This window comes from Lithobates pipiens, unplaced genomic scaffold (genome assembly GCF_037356315.1).
Source record: "Lithobates pipiens isolate NorthernLeopardFrog02 unplaced genomic scaffold, aLitPip1_a1.2 Scaffold_8, whole genome shotgun sequence".
Lineage (NCBI taxonomy): Eukaryota > Metazoa > Chordata > Amphibia > Anura > Ranidae > Lithobates > Lithobates pipiens.
This window is the reverse complement of record NW_027507903.1, coordinates 53,496,528-53,508,576: the sequence shown is the minus strand read 5'-3', so window position 1 is coordinate 53,508,576 and position 12,049 is coordinate 53,496,528. Positions and strand designations below refer to the sequence as shown.

At 44.5% G+C, this 12,049-nt stretch overlaps 1 protein-coding gene across 1 annotated transcript in view; it reads right to left on the bottom strand.

Moving 5' to 3' along the window:
- IQGAP1 (IQ motif containing GTPase activating protein 1) overlaps positions 1–12,049 on the bottom strand; it is a 275,070-nt gene that overhangs the window by 24,695 nt on the left and 238,326 nt on the right. Inside the window, exons 29-30 of the mRNA XM_077473422.1 lie at positions 8,708–8,940; positions 4,698–4,830 (exon numbers count right to left, since the gene is read on the bottom strand). Coding sequence (XP_077329548.1) covers positions 4,698–4,830; positions 8,708–8,940 — 366 coding nt within the window. The remainder of the gene's footprint in view (positions 1–4,697; positions 4,831–8,707; positions 8,941–12,049) is intronic.

The following is a 12,049-nucleotide window of genomic DNA, read 5'->3' as shown; positions in this document are numbered from 1 at the left end:
CCCAAAATTTTCCATCGGAAAGTCCGACCGTGTGTATGCTGCTTAAAGATTTCAATTGTGGTCAAATAGCCAGGTTAAAACTGCTAAGGAATCACCTGTAGCTAACCTGTACATGGAATAGTTGGAGAAGAGAGCCTTTGAACTCTTTCAGGGGAACAACCAAGATTTTGGAAATACAAAGGCACACAAACTCAGTGAACAAATACCTCTAGTTTACATGGCAAACTACACAAAACACCACATTACCCTTTCTGGACTGTGTGTTACACATCAAGCATGCAGTTATTTGGACATCTATAGGAAACTTACCCACATAAACCAGTATCATATTTTCGACTCCTATCACCTACTGGAACATAAACTGTGGGTTATTAGGCCTCTGTAATAGGGATGAGCTCATGCGTGTTTGCATGGAACACGTGCAGAGCTGCGCTAATCACAGGCAGTGAGACATCCCCTGATGCGGGGCTGCAGAGATCAGGCAATGTCTCATTGCCTGTGATTAGCGGAGCGCTGCACCGACTTCCTGGCGGGCTCTACACGTGTTCCATGCGAACACGCCTGAGCTCATCCCTACTCTGCAACATTTGGCTGAAATGGGAACAAGAGAGTCTAAAGGAATACAGACATCTCAGGAGTGTTTTTTGAAGCATGTGGCTACTCAGAATAGGCCTTTGGTAAACAATCCACAGGCTCAAGCAAAAATATGGGACCAGGAAACAGAAGAGACGCTGAACAGTGTAATACAGTCATCCCATGTGTAATTCCTGTATTCTGAAATCCCAGCAAAACACAGACAGAAACGTAACTTGGTATATGCAGTGCAGTATAGTAGGAAATGCAAAGACCCGCACACTGGGCAGAAAAAATAACCTCTCAACAAATGAATGGTCCAACTTAGGATGGCAAATTTTATAGGGCAAAACTCAGAAGACTTCCTACTCTTTTGGGAAAAGGGACTCTCTTTCAAGAACAGTGAGGTGCACCTTTTGGACAGATAGCAATGGATTCCTAAGAAGCAAGAAAAAGACATCTACGTCAAGATGGAATCATCATACTTGAAAAAAAAGGAGGAGAATTTGACACCATCGGTCTGCTGCTTTAACATCTCTACCCCAACAATTTGACAATTCACACATTTAGCCATATACAGTGCCTTGCGAAAGTATTCGGCCCCCTTGAACTTTTCAACCTTTTGCCACATTTCAGGCTTCAAACATAAAGATATAAAATTGTAATTTTTTGTGAAGAATCACCAACAAGTGGGACACAATTGTGAAGTGGAACGAAATCTATTGGATATTTTAAACTTTTTTTAGCAAATAAAAAACTGAAAAGTGGTGCGTGCAAAATTATTCGGCCCCTTTACTTTCAGTGCAGCAAACTCACTCCAGAAGTTCGAGGATCTCTGAATGATCCAATGTTGTCCTAAATGACTGATGGTGATAAATAGAATCCACCTGTGTGTAATCAAGTCTCTGTATAAATGCACCTGCTCTGTGATAGTCTCAGGGTTCTGTTTAAAGCACAGAGAGCATCATGAAGACCAAGGAACACACCAGGCAGGTCCGTAATACTGTTGTGGAGAAGTTTAAAGCCGGATTTGGATACAAAAAGATTTCCCAAGCTTTAAACATCCCAAGGAGCACTGTGCAAGCGATCATTTTGAAATGGAAGGAGTATCAGACCACTGCAAATCTACCAAGACCTGGCCGTCCCTCTAAACTTTCAGCTCAGACAAGGAGAAGACTGATCATAGATGCAGCCAAGAGGCCCATGATCACTCTGGATGAACTGCAGAGAACTACAGCTGAGGTGGGAGAGTCTGTCCATAGGACAACAATCAGTCATACACTGCACAAATCTGGCCTTTATGGAAGAGTGGCAAGAAGAAAGCCATTTCTCAAAGATATCCATAAAAAGTCTTGTCTAAAGTTTGCCACAAGCCACCTGGGAGACACACCAAACATGTGGAAGAAGGTGCTCTGGTCAGATGAAACCAAAATCGAACTTTTTGCCCACAATGCAAAACGATATGTTTGGCGTAAAAGCAACACAGCTCATCACCCTCAACACACCATCCCCGCTGTCAAACATGGTGGTGGCAGCATCATGGTTTGGGCCTGCTTTTCTTCAGCAGGGACAGGGAAGATGGTTAAAATTGAGGGTAAGATGGATGCAGCCAAATACAGGACCATTCTGGATGAAAACCTGTTTGGAGTCTGCAAAAGACCTGAAACTGGGACGGAGATTTATCTTCCAACAAGACAATGATCCCAAACATACAGCAAAATCTACAAAGGAATGGTTCACAAATAAACGTATCCAGGTGTTAGAATGGCCAAGTCAAAGTCCAGACCTGAATCCAATCGAGAATCTGTGGAAAGAGCTAAAAACTGTTGTTCAAACGCTCTCCATCCAACCTCACTGAGCTCGAGCTGTTTTGCAAGGAAGAATGGGCAAGAATTTCAGTCTCTCAATGTGCAAAACTGATAGACATACCCCAAGTGACTTGCAGCTGTAATCGCAGCAAAAGGTGGCTCTACAAAGTATTAACGCAAGGGGGCCAAATAATTTTGCACGCCCCACTTTTCATTTTTCATTAGTTAAAAAAAATTCAAAAATCCATTCGATTTCGTTCCACTTCACAATTGTGTCCCACTTGTTGGTGATTCTTCACAAAAAATAAAAATTTTATATCTTTATGTTTGAAGCCTGAAATGTGGCAAAAGGTTGAAAAGTTCAAGGGGGCCGAATACTTTCGCAAGGCACTGTAAATCTAGAAACCAAGGCTGGCCATACATTATACAATTTTCTTGTTTAAATTTCCGTTAGATTTACCAAAATCATATAATATGAGGTCGAACCAAAACACTTTCAACTTGTATGCAATCAGGCAATCCCTTGCACTACATAATTGAAGGTAAATCTAATAGAAATTGAATAAGAAAATTGTATACTGTATGGCCAGCCTTAGTCACATTTAACTGGATATGTACTGTAATGTTAAAGACATTTTGTAGCATATCCAAGACACTTTTTCAGTTTCAACATGTGTCAGCAAGGCACCCAAGCATTTCTATCCACACCTAAAAACCCTTAAATCCAATCACCGTGGAATGTGTAGATGTTACCTGTCCAATTTGGGAGGTGTTAAAGTTGTGTAACCACCCTGTTCTAGTTACATAATCCCATTGTTGGTGTTAAAAGTCTATATTGGTGTTGCTACTAGCCATGGTTATATATGTGTGTGTGTGTGCTTTCTATACACATGTAAACTGTGGAGTGTGTTAGAAAGCTCATGTGAACACTATTTAATAACTGCAATGATCTACAGCAGGGATATGCAATTAGGGCACCTCCAGCTGTTGCAAAACTACAAGTCCCATAATGCCTCTGCCTCTGGGTGTCATGCTTGTGTCTGTCAGTCTTGCTATGCCTCATGGGGGGGGGGGGGGGGGGGGTGTATAATTTTGGGGGACTACAATATTTTTTTTATAGCCTATATAAAAAAAGATGTCTTTTTTTTTTCTCTTACAATATGTATCCCTGTCTCGATAACAAAACGTAATTGTATGATATGCCCCACCAAGCATTTTTATTCCATCCTGGCATTCTGTGTCTTATGAAATAAGAATAGCTTTAAAAAGAGAAGTATGGGTGCTCTTTATTTTGGCTATCCATACTTATGCAGGTGGATGCTGCGTCTGTCCCCCGGCGTGTCTTCACTGAGAACCGAGTGATCAAACCCTGCCGATGGCTCAGTTCTCACTCCTCTCCAAACAGAGAGCTGCTGACTGTCAGTTGGCATCTCTCCTGCTCTGCTCCTCCATGCTCATTGGAGCGCTGAGCTGTGGAGGTGCAGTGAGTGGCCATCTCAATGGAATTCAGACCACTCTCCGCTGAAAATGGGTCACAGGAGTGCAAAACCAATTGCACTCCTGTGACCCAGAGGAGAAGCCCAGCCTAAAAAGCTCACGCTGGACTTCTCCTTTAAGTTTAAACAAGGAACAGGAACTATGAAAGTTTACATTGAAATCTGCTGCATGACTGAACCAGTGAGACAAACTACACAGCCACACAGTGAAAACAGATTCAGTTTTTTTGCTGAAAATGAGTATGGCTGTATTGCTCAACCGTAATTAAAAAAGCCTTAACGTCACCATTACAGGTAACCTGTACTTGAAGAAAAACAGGCGTTACATCGCTTCTGAAAATGGCAGTTGCCTGGCTGTCTCTGGCTTCAATACTTGGAGGCACTGACGTGAACAAGCATACAGTAAAGACGTAAAAACCTCCTAACCTGAAGAACTAAGACCCCAGCATAGCAGCCATGCAGATATTATCAGGAGAGGTCAACGGTGGCAAAATGAATAATGGCTCATTCACACGGGTGCAGAGCCTCATACATTGTGAAGAACAGTTTGTAAAGCTTTTAGGAGTAGCGAGGAGCGCCATAAGGCAGTCGAATGGCTGTATAGACTCACCCACACAGCTCATGCAGGTATGTCCATACGACCGTCTTGTCTCCGTTCCCCTATAATGGCTGCCTACACGCAGCTTCATGTTACTCCAAAGGGATAAACAAATGATTTTTACATTTTTCACATTGTACGGGGCTCTGCGGCTGTGTGAATGAGCTATAAAGTGGCCCTGCCATTCTCATCAGCCCAATAGACAGTAATTCAGGGACTTACCGTGTGAGTGTTAACAATCTCTCCAATAGAAATATAAATAACTGGCTTAGTAAGGGTGACCAGATCCGAATATTCATCCACATTAAACCTATCCTCCAGCTCTGAAACTTCACAGGCAGATTGGAAAAACCGTCTGTGGACAAGTAGAGATCAAACTTACAAGAACGTATTGCAGCAATCAGATGAAAATATACTGAAAGATCATTTATAATAAAATCATGGCACCATTTATTAACAGTAATCTTTCATTGGGGTCAATTCACTAAGAGTTAAAAAACGGCAAATAAAATGCAGTAAAATATCGCATGCGGTAAATTAGTTGTGATAGTTCAATTCACTAAGAATTTACCACTAAATACCAAGTGGGATTTTTGTTCGATTTAGCAGTAATTAGTTAAGAAGTGGGCCGGGAAAACAAAAAAAAAAAGGGAGCAGACAATTAAAAAGTATGAAAAACAAAACAAAAATCCAGCATGAGGACCCCCCCCCCCCCCCCCCACCCAAATGCATACCAGGCCCTTCGGGTCTGGTATGCATTTTAAGGGAAACTCCACACCAAAATAAAAAAAATCCATAACAAACCCTGCAGCCTGGAAGGTCAGGTAAGGGGAGGGAGACAAGCGATCTCTTCCCCACCCCAAAGCACCATGTTGATGGGGACAAAGACCTCATTCCCACAACCGCGGCCGGTGGTTGTGGGGTTCTGCAGGTAGGGGGCTTATCGGAACCTGGAAGCCCCCTTTAAGAAGGGGGTCCTCAGATCCACCCTCCCCCATGTGAATGAGTATCGGGTACAAGTACCCCTTCCCATTCACCAAAAACAAGTAAAAAAAAAAAAAAAAAGCTGTTAAGCCAATTTATGCACTTTATATCATTCTCTCTGTTTAATAATCCTATGTGCCCCTGTGTCTTATAAAAGTAAGCCATTCTTTACCTTACCTCAGAGCACCACTGATGTGACCTGCCGCCTCTCTGCTCTCCCCATCTGACAGCTCCAGTGGGCGGGGCCGAGAAACCCCCGCTGACATCAGTCGGGGAGGCGGGCAGAAGAGAGGCGGCAAGTCAAGTGAGAGCCGAGTGCCGCTTTGATATAGTTTAAAGAATGGCTTATTTTTATAAAACGCAGGGGTACAAAGGAATATTAGAGAATGGTATTAAACATTTGAAGTAACTTTTAGCAGGAGGGGGAAGGCACTGACACAGGAGCAGACAGGCAGGGAGGAGAGGGGGGAAAAGGACAGAGGGAGATACAGGATAGCTGCAAATAGCGGCAGCTGACGGAGGCACGTAAACTGACCAAGTAAACTGACCATGGTGTCAGGGCTCAGCAGCCATGATATACTGTGGTCAGTTTAGAGGGGGGAGGGCAGAAACTTGCAAGGTTTTTTAGGTGATACAAAGGGCCACATTTCACAGCACAAGCACTGTGCTGTATAACATGCTTTAAAGGAACAGGATTTTTTTTAGGTTAAACGCTTTAAAAAATTAAAAAATAGTGTCCCGTGATGTAAATCCATTGTCAATCACGATGCCAGTACAACGCTGGAACCCGAAAAAAAATAAAGAGAGCTCTGATCCCAAGGACAATTGCCCGCCAAATTCCTCCTTCACCGTTTGACAGTTCTTATAAAGGTAAGGACGGGGCCACGTAGTGACGTCCCTGATGGCCCACCCCCTCGTGCCATCACAGACCCAGCATGCACTGGTCCTTGATGCCACATGGGGCCAGGCCACCAGGTGACATCACCAGGTGGCCCCATCCCTTACCTATATAAGAACTGTCAAACGGCGAAGGAGGCATTCAGCGGCCAGGTGCTCATGGGAGCAAAGCTCTTTTTTGGGTTCTGGTGGGGCGTGGGCGTCATGATGGATGATTGACGAACACTATTGTTTTTTATAAAATAAAGGACTCTGTGTTTTTCTTTACCTTGTGACACGTTTTTGTGAATGGATAGGGGTATCCGATACTCATTCACAAGGGGTGGGGGCAGGACCTGGGGGCCCCAATCTTAATGGGAGCTTCCAGATTCTGATAAGCCTGCAGATCCCCACAACCACCGGCCACAGTTGTGGGGATGAGACCCCCCTACTACAAACCACCCCCCCCCCCCAATGTTGAGGCCAGGTGGCCTGGTATGGTTCAGGAGCAGGGCTGACCTGATCTGCATGCTCGGATAAGGGTCTGGTATGGATTTTGGATTTTTGTTTCAGCCTTAGGAGTGCGGATCATTTTTTCTACATTACTCTACTCAGCCAGCGACTGAATCGAGCACCTGGGAGCTCTGCTATCTATGTGGTAAATGGGTAATAGCACTGACTTTTCTGTTTATCCGCTGCTTAGCTACCAGCTACTTGTCAAACAGCCTGGGGGTCCCCCGACAGGCTGTTTTTTGACAAATTCTGCATGTGATACTGCTAGCAAAATCCTGATGGTAAATATCGCATGCTTTTTTTTACTCTCTGGTCCGTTTGTGAATTGGACTTAAGAAGCTTTTTATGAGATATTTACTGTCACTCCCCCCCCCCCCCCCCTGGTAAATACTGGATATTTTTTTTTTGTGAATTGTACTTAATTTATCACATGTGATAATTTATGCAAATGAATAACATGATACCCTGATAACATATGTTGAAGACATTTCACTACTTAGTCATGTGATTTCTTAAAGTGGTTGTGAAATCTTCTTAAGACTGTACAATATGAGAGATTTACCTACAAACAGAGCCCTCAAGCTCTGGGCTGTCACGGCTCCCCCGATCCTTGGTGGCTTCCATGTTAATTCAGTCTTCTTTTCGGGTTCCAAATTGTTGGTCAATTAATTGGCCGGGCTGGGGTGATGTCACTCCTGAACATGTGCACGGGAGTCACTTCGCCACAGCATGTAGAGCGTGCTGTAAATGGGTCTAAGCTGCGCATGCAAGGCTCAGATTGCATTACCTAATAGACCTCTAGGGTCTCCTCTGCTATAAAAACCCTGCCTGTCAGCGGATTTTGGCATACTGGATTTTACTATCACTTTAAAGCAGAGGTCTCAAACTGGTGGCCCTCCAGCTGTTGAAAAAGTCCCATGAGGCATTGCAAGGCTGACAGTTAAGAGAAAGACTCCCAAAGGCAATGGCATGAAGGGACTTGTAGTTTTGCAACATCTGGAGGGCCACCAGTTTGAGACCCCTGCTTTAAAGGATCAGCTCACCTTTACAAAAAAAATAAAATACATGCACATTTTTTGCATGTAAAAAACATGCACTTTCTTTTGTAATGAACCGGTAAAGCATTGCACTCACGAACAATTGTGGGTGTAATGGCACAATTCTGCAGAATGTCTGTGTAACGGTCTGGCCGTACCTCCAATATGGCCAGGCAGTTACACTGACCGCTGACAGAAAGCATGAACGGACTACCACAACACTCAACAGTGCCGTGGTAGTTCATTGAGAACTACAAGCTGTCAGACCTTATAGTTTTCCCATTCACAGAACACTATGAATGGATGACGCAGCCGGGTGGGCGGAGCCACGCACAACCGTGTTTGTTGCCGAGTGTGACAGCTGGGGGGGTGTAGAAGATCCCCTGCTGTCAGAATGGAGGATAAGGGGGAGCGGGGCCGGTGCATCTGTAATGTGTTACATTTTACACCCCGAATATGAGTGCAACATGTAGCAAAAGGTGAACTTATCCTTTCTAATGAGTATAAAGAACATACCCCAGCATTTATAGCCATAATGGTAGCACGGTCATGATGTCATGAAATGTGTCAAGGGACATTGCATGACATTATTCCGATTGGACTAATGGGACAGTCACCCAAGTGGCTATACATAATGCTGAGGCATGTTCTTGATACTCCTTAGAACTGAAGAAGCCACTTGGACGAGTTGTGAAATGTCTTTAACACTGCAGAACACATCCAGCTGAATGTGACCAACTACTATTATCTAAAAGAGCAAATTCCTTATTTAAAAAAAAAAAAAAATGGTGCTCTAGATGTTTTTTTTTTTTTTTGAGTTACCTGAATTTCTGGTAGGACTGAGAGAGATACTCATTGATGATGCTCAGATGGGCATTGTCTCCTAAGAACATCTTGTTAGAGGCAGCATGTTGAAGCATCTTGGCGATGGACCCCAGGTTTCTGCGCTGATCTGTGGTGAGCTGACCTCCAGCAGATAAATCGATAATATCGAAGGCATCGGGGGCCACAATAGCTGGGTTCATATAGCGATAATACAACAGGTTTCCTACAATCTTTACATAAGAAAAATGTATGTTAGCTATACAGCACTTTCTGTCATCAAAATCACCCAGAGAGAAAAAAAAACAAAAAAACTTAGAACAAGTAGTTGTACTTTTGGTAATGAAGTGTATTCACTGCTCCGTGCTACTCATTAAGGGTAGCTTTTGATGTGCATCTAAATTTACCGGTCCTCTGAAGACCAATTCGCACCTCGCCTCCTGTTTTTACCTTGTTTTTTTCAGACAAATCTGTGCCACAATCAGAATTGCCAGTTTGTCTGAACGCCTGCCCAAAGCTACATGTTGGCTAGTTTTTGCTGCAGGCGCGAAGCATCGTAACTGCGCCATGTAAACTCCACCTTCAACCGACAAGTGTGCCTTATTACCGCCCCCCACCCACATGTCTAAATGAGGCATAAATTGGGTTGAAAACTCATCATCCAAAAAAACCTCATACTGTGTTAAGTTTACTGGTCACGTGACCTATAGTTAACTATAGGTACTGGTTAGACATACTGCACCTTTAAGTATGCTCTCTAATAATAAAGGACCTATCACCAGCAGTATTTATGAATCTATAATCTATACCACGATTGGAGGAACCGGTTGAAAAGTGTATTGCCAGTTTTACCGAAAGATCCAGAATCGATAATGGACATATGTGACAAATTCTCCTTGGAATAAAACGGTAGGAAGCAAATGCAAGGCATGCATATCACAAGAACAGTAATTATATATATATATATATATATATATGCATGCAATTACAACTCTGTATGTAGTTAATACTATGTGTAAAAAGACTGTACAATGGTTGGATTTCTTATATAAAGATGGAATATACACAGTATAAGTAAGGGCTCATTCAGTTGGATGCTGAGCTCAATCCTCTGTGCTCTTTCTGCATCCACCTTGGACCTGGATGCAGGCAGCCCATAGAAGTGAATGTAGATCAGCAGCAGCATGGATACAGTTGTGCGTCAAAATCTGACATGCACACAACAGCGGGTGCATGGATCCGAACATAGACACGGGGGGGGGACTGTTGAACACAGAATCTGCTGCAGCTAAGCATAGTAACCAATCAGCTTCCAGGTTTAAGGCTCCATTCACACTTGTCCAAAGCTGCATGACAAGTGGCACATCAAAGTTGCATGACAAGTCATTCTCCATGTTTTCCAATGATAACCATTCATATATGTGTGACTAAGGCCCCTTTCGCACTGGGGCGGGAGCGGTGTCGATGGTAAAACTGCGCCGCTTTACCGTTAGTTTTAGCTAGCGGCCGAGAAATGATTAAAACCACCGCAAAGCGATGCTGCAACAGCGCTTTGCCGGTGGTATAGCTGCTCTGCCCCATTGATATCAATGGGCAGGAGCGGTGTATACACCGCTCCTTCACCGCTCCAAAGATGCTGCTAGCAGGATTTTTTTTTACTGTCCTGCTCGCGCACCGCTCCAGTGTGATAGCCCTCAGAGCTATCACATTGGAGACACAGCAGCGGCTCTTTCAGGGAGCTTTGCAGGTGCTATTTTTAGCACTGTAGTGCCTGAAAAGCGCCCCAGTGTGAAAGGGGTCTTAAAGTTGCAGGGCCTTCATAGTAGTTCATGCAGTACTTTGGTCCGACTTTCATGCAACTTGAGGGCCAAATACTATGATGTTAACCCTTAAAAAATGCATGAAAGTTGTACTTGAATCTTATACAATGTAACAGTTGTGCAACAGTTATCACTGGTCAAATCCAAAGTCGTATCCATGTCGCACCTGTCCAAAGCTGCACTCCAAACTCGGTACAACTTTGGAGTGGTACAAGTGTGAATGGAACCTTATTGTCAAAGCTTAAAGTGATTGCAAAGGTTCAGTTTAAAAAAAAAAAACCCCAATAAAAAAAACCACAGACATGTCACACTTACCTCCGCTGTGCAGTAGGTTACGCAGAGTGGCCCAGATCCTCCTCTTCTGGGGGCCCTCCGTGGCGCTCCTGGCTCCTCCTCTTCTCAAGTGTCCCGTCGGAGAAGAGCTCTCCAACGGGACACCCATGCGGGCACACCCCCGTGTTCTGCTGCATCGGTCGACACAGACAGCAGGACTTGGCTCTGCCCCGCCAGCAGTGGGAGCCAATGGCTGCGCTGCCATCAATATATCCAATCAGGACATGAGACACTGGCCAGAGCTGGTGTGCTCTTACCCATCACGCAAATTTCAGGGCTCAGATAAGTATAAGGGGGGCTCGGCGGTGCTGCTGCAGTAAAGAAGGTTTTTCACCTTAAGGCTGGGTTCACACTGCTGCGGGGGGAGATCCGGATGTGATTCGCACCGCAAATCACATCCGATCTCCGTAGCGATGCGAGTTCAGCCATACAGATAGTATGGCTGAATTCGCATCGCTCCCGCAGCAAACTCGCACGGGACCCTTTTTTTGGTCCGCAACAGAATCGGATCGCATGGGGGTTCACACCATGCGATCCGATTCCTGTGCGAGTCCGCAGATCGCACTGCGATATGCGAACGGATCTGGGGGTGCCATTAACATATCATTGACACTCCCAGCCGTCCGCATAGGGCAGTGTGAACTGCCGGCGGGAGGTGTGCGATGCGGGAAAACGCCGCGAATTCGCGGCGTTCCCGCATCGCAGCGGTGTGAACCCAGCCTAAAGCATAGAATGCATTAAAGGTGAAAAACGGTGAGGGTTTACAACCCCTTTAATTAAACAAACTGAAGTTAGAAGCTGATTGGTTGCTATGCACAGCTGCACCAGATTCTGAGTGCTTCGGTTTTAATAAATCTTCCCTGTGTGTTCAGATCCGTGCACTCGCTCCTGCCCGCATGTCAAATTTGGAGATGCATCTGTGCCCATGCAGCCACTGCTCCTGCATTCAATTCTATGGGCTGCCTGCATGCAGATCTGAGGTGGATGCACACACATCAAAAAGCAGCTCAGCACGGAGGACGGGTCTCAGTGCCTTTCTGAAGCTTACCAGTTTAGTTCAGCACTGCTGAAAGTTTTTTATGGAGTGAAAACAGGCAATCCCAACTATTTCTGCAAATGTTACAGAATACCAGGATGAAGAAAAACAAAAAGAAATCACCTTCAGAGCTAGAATATTACTGATGTCTCA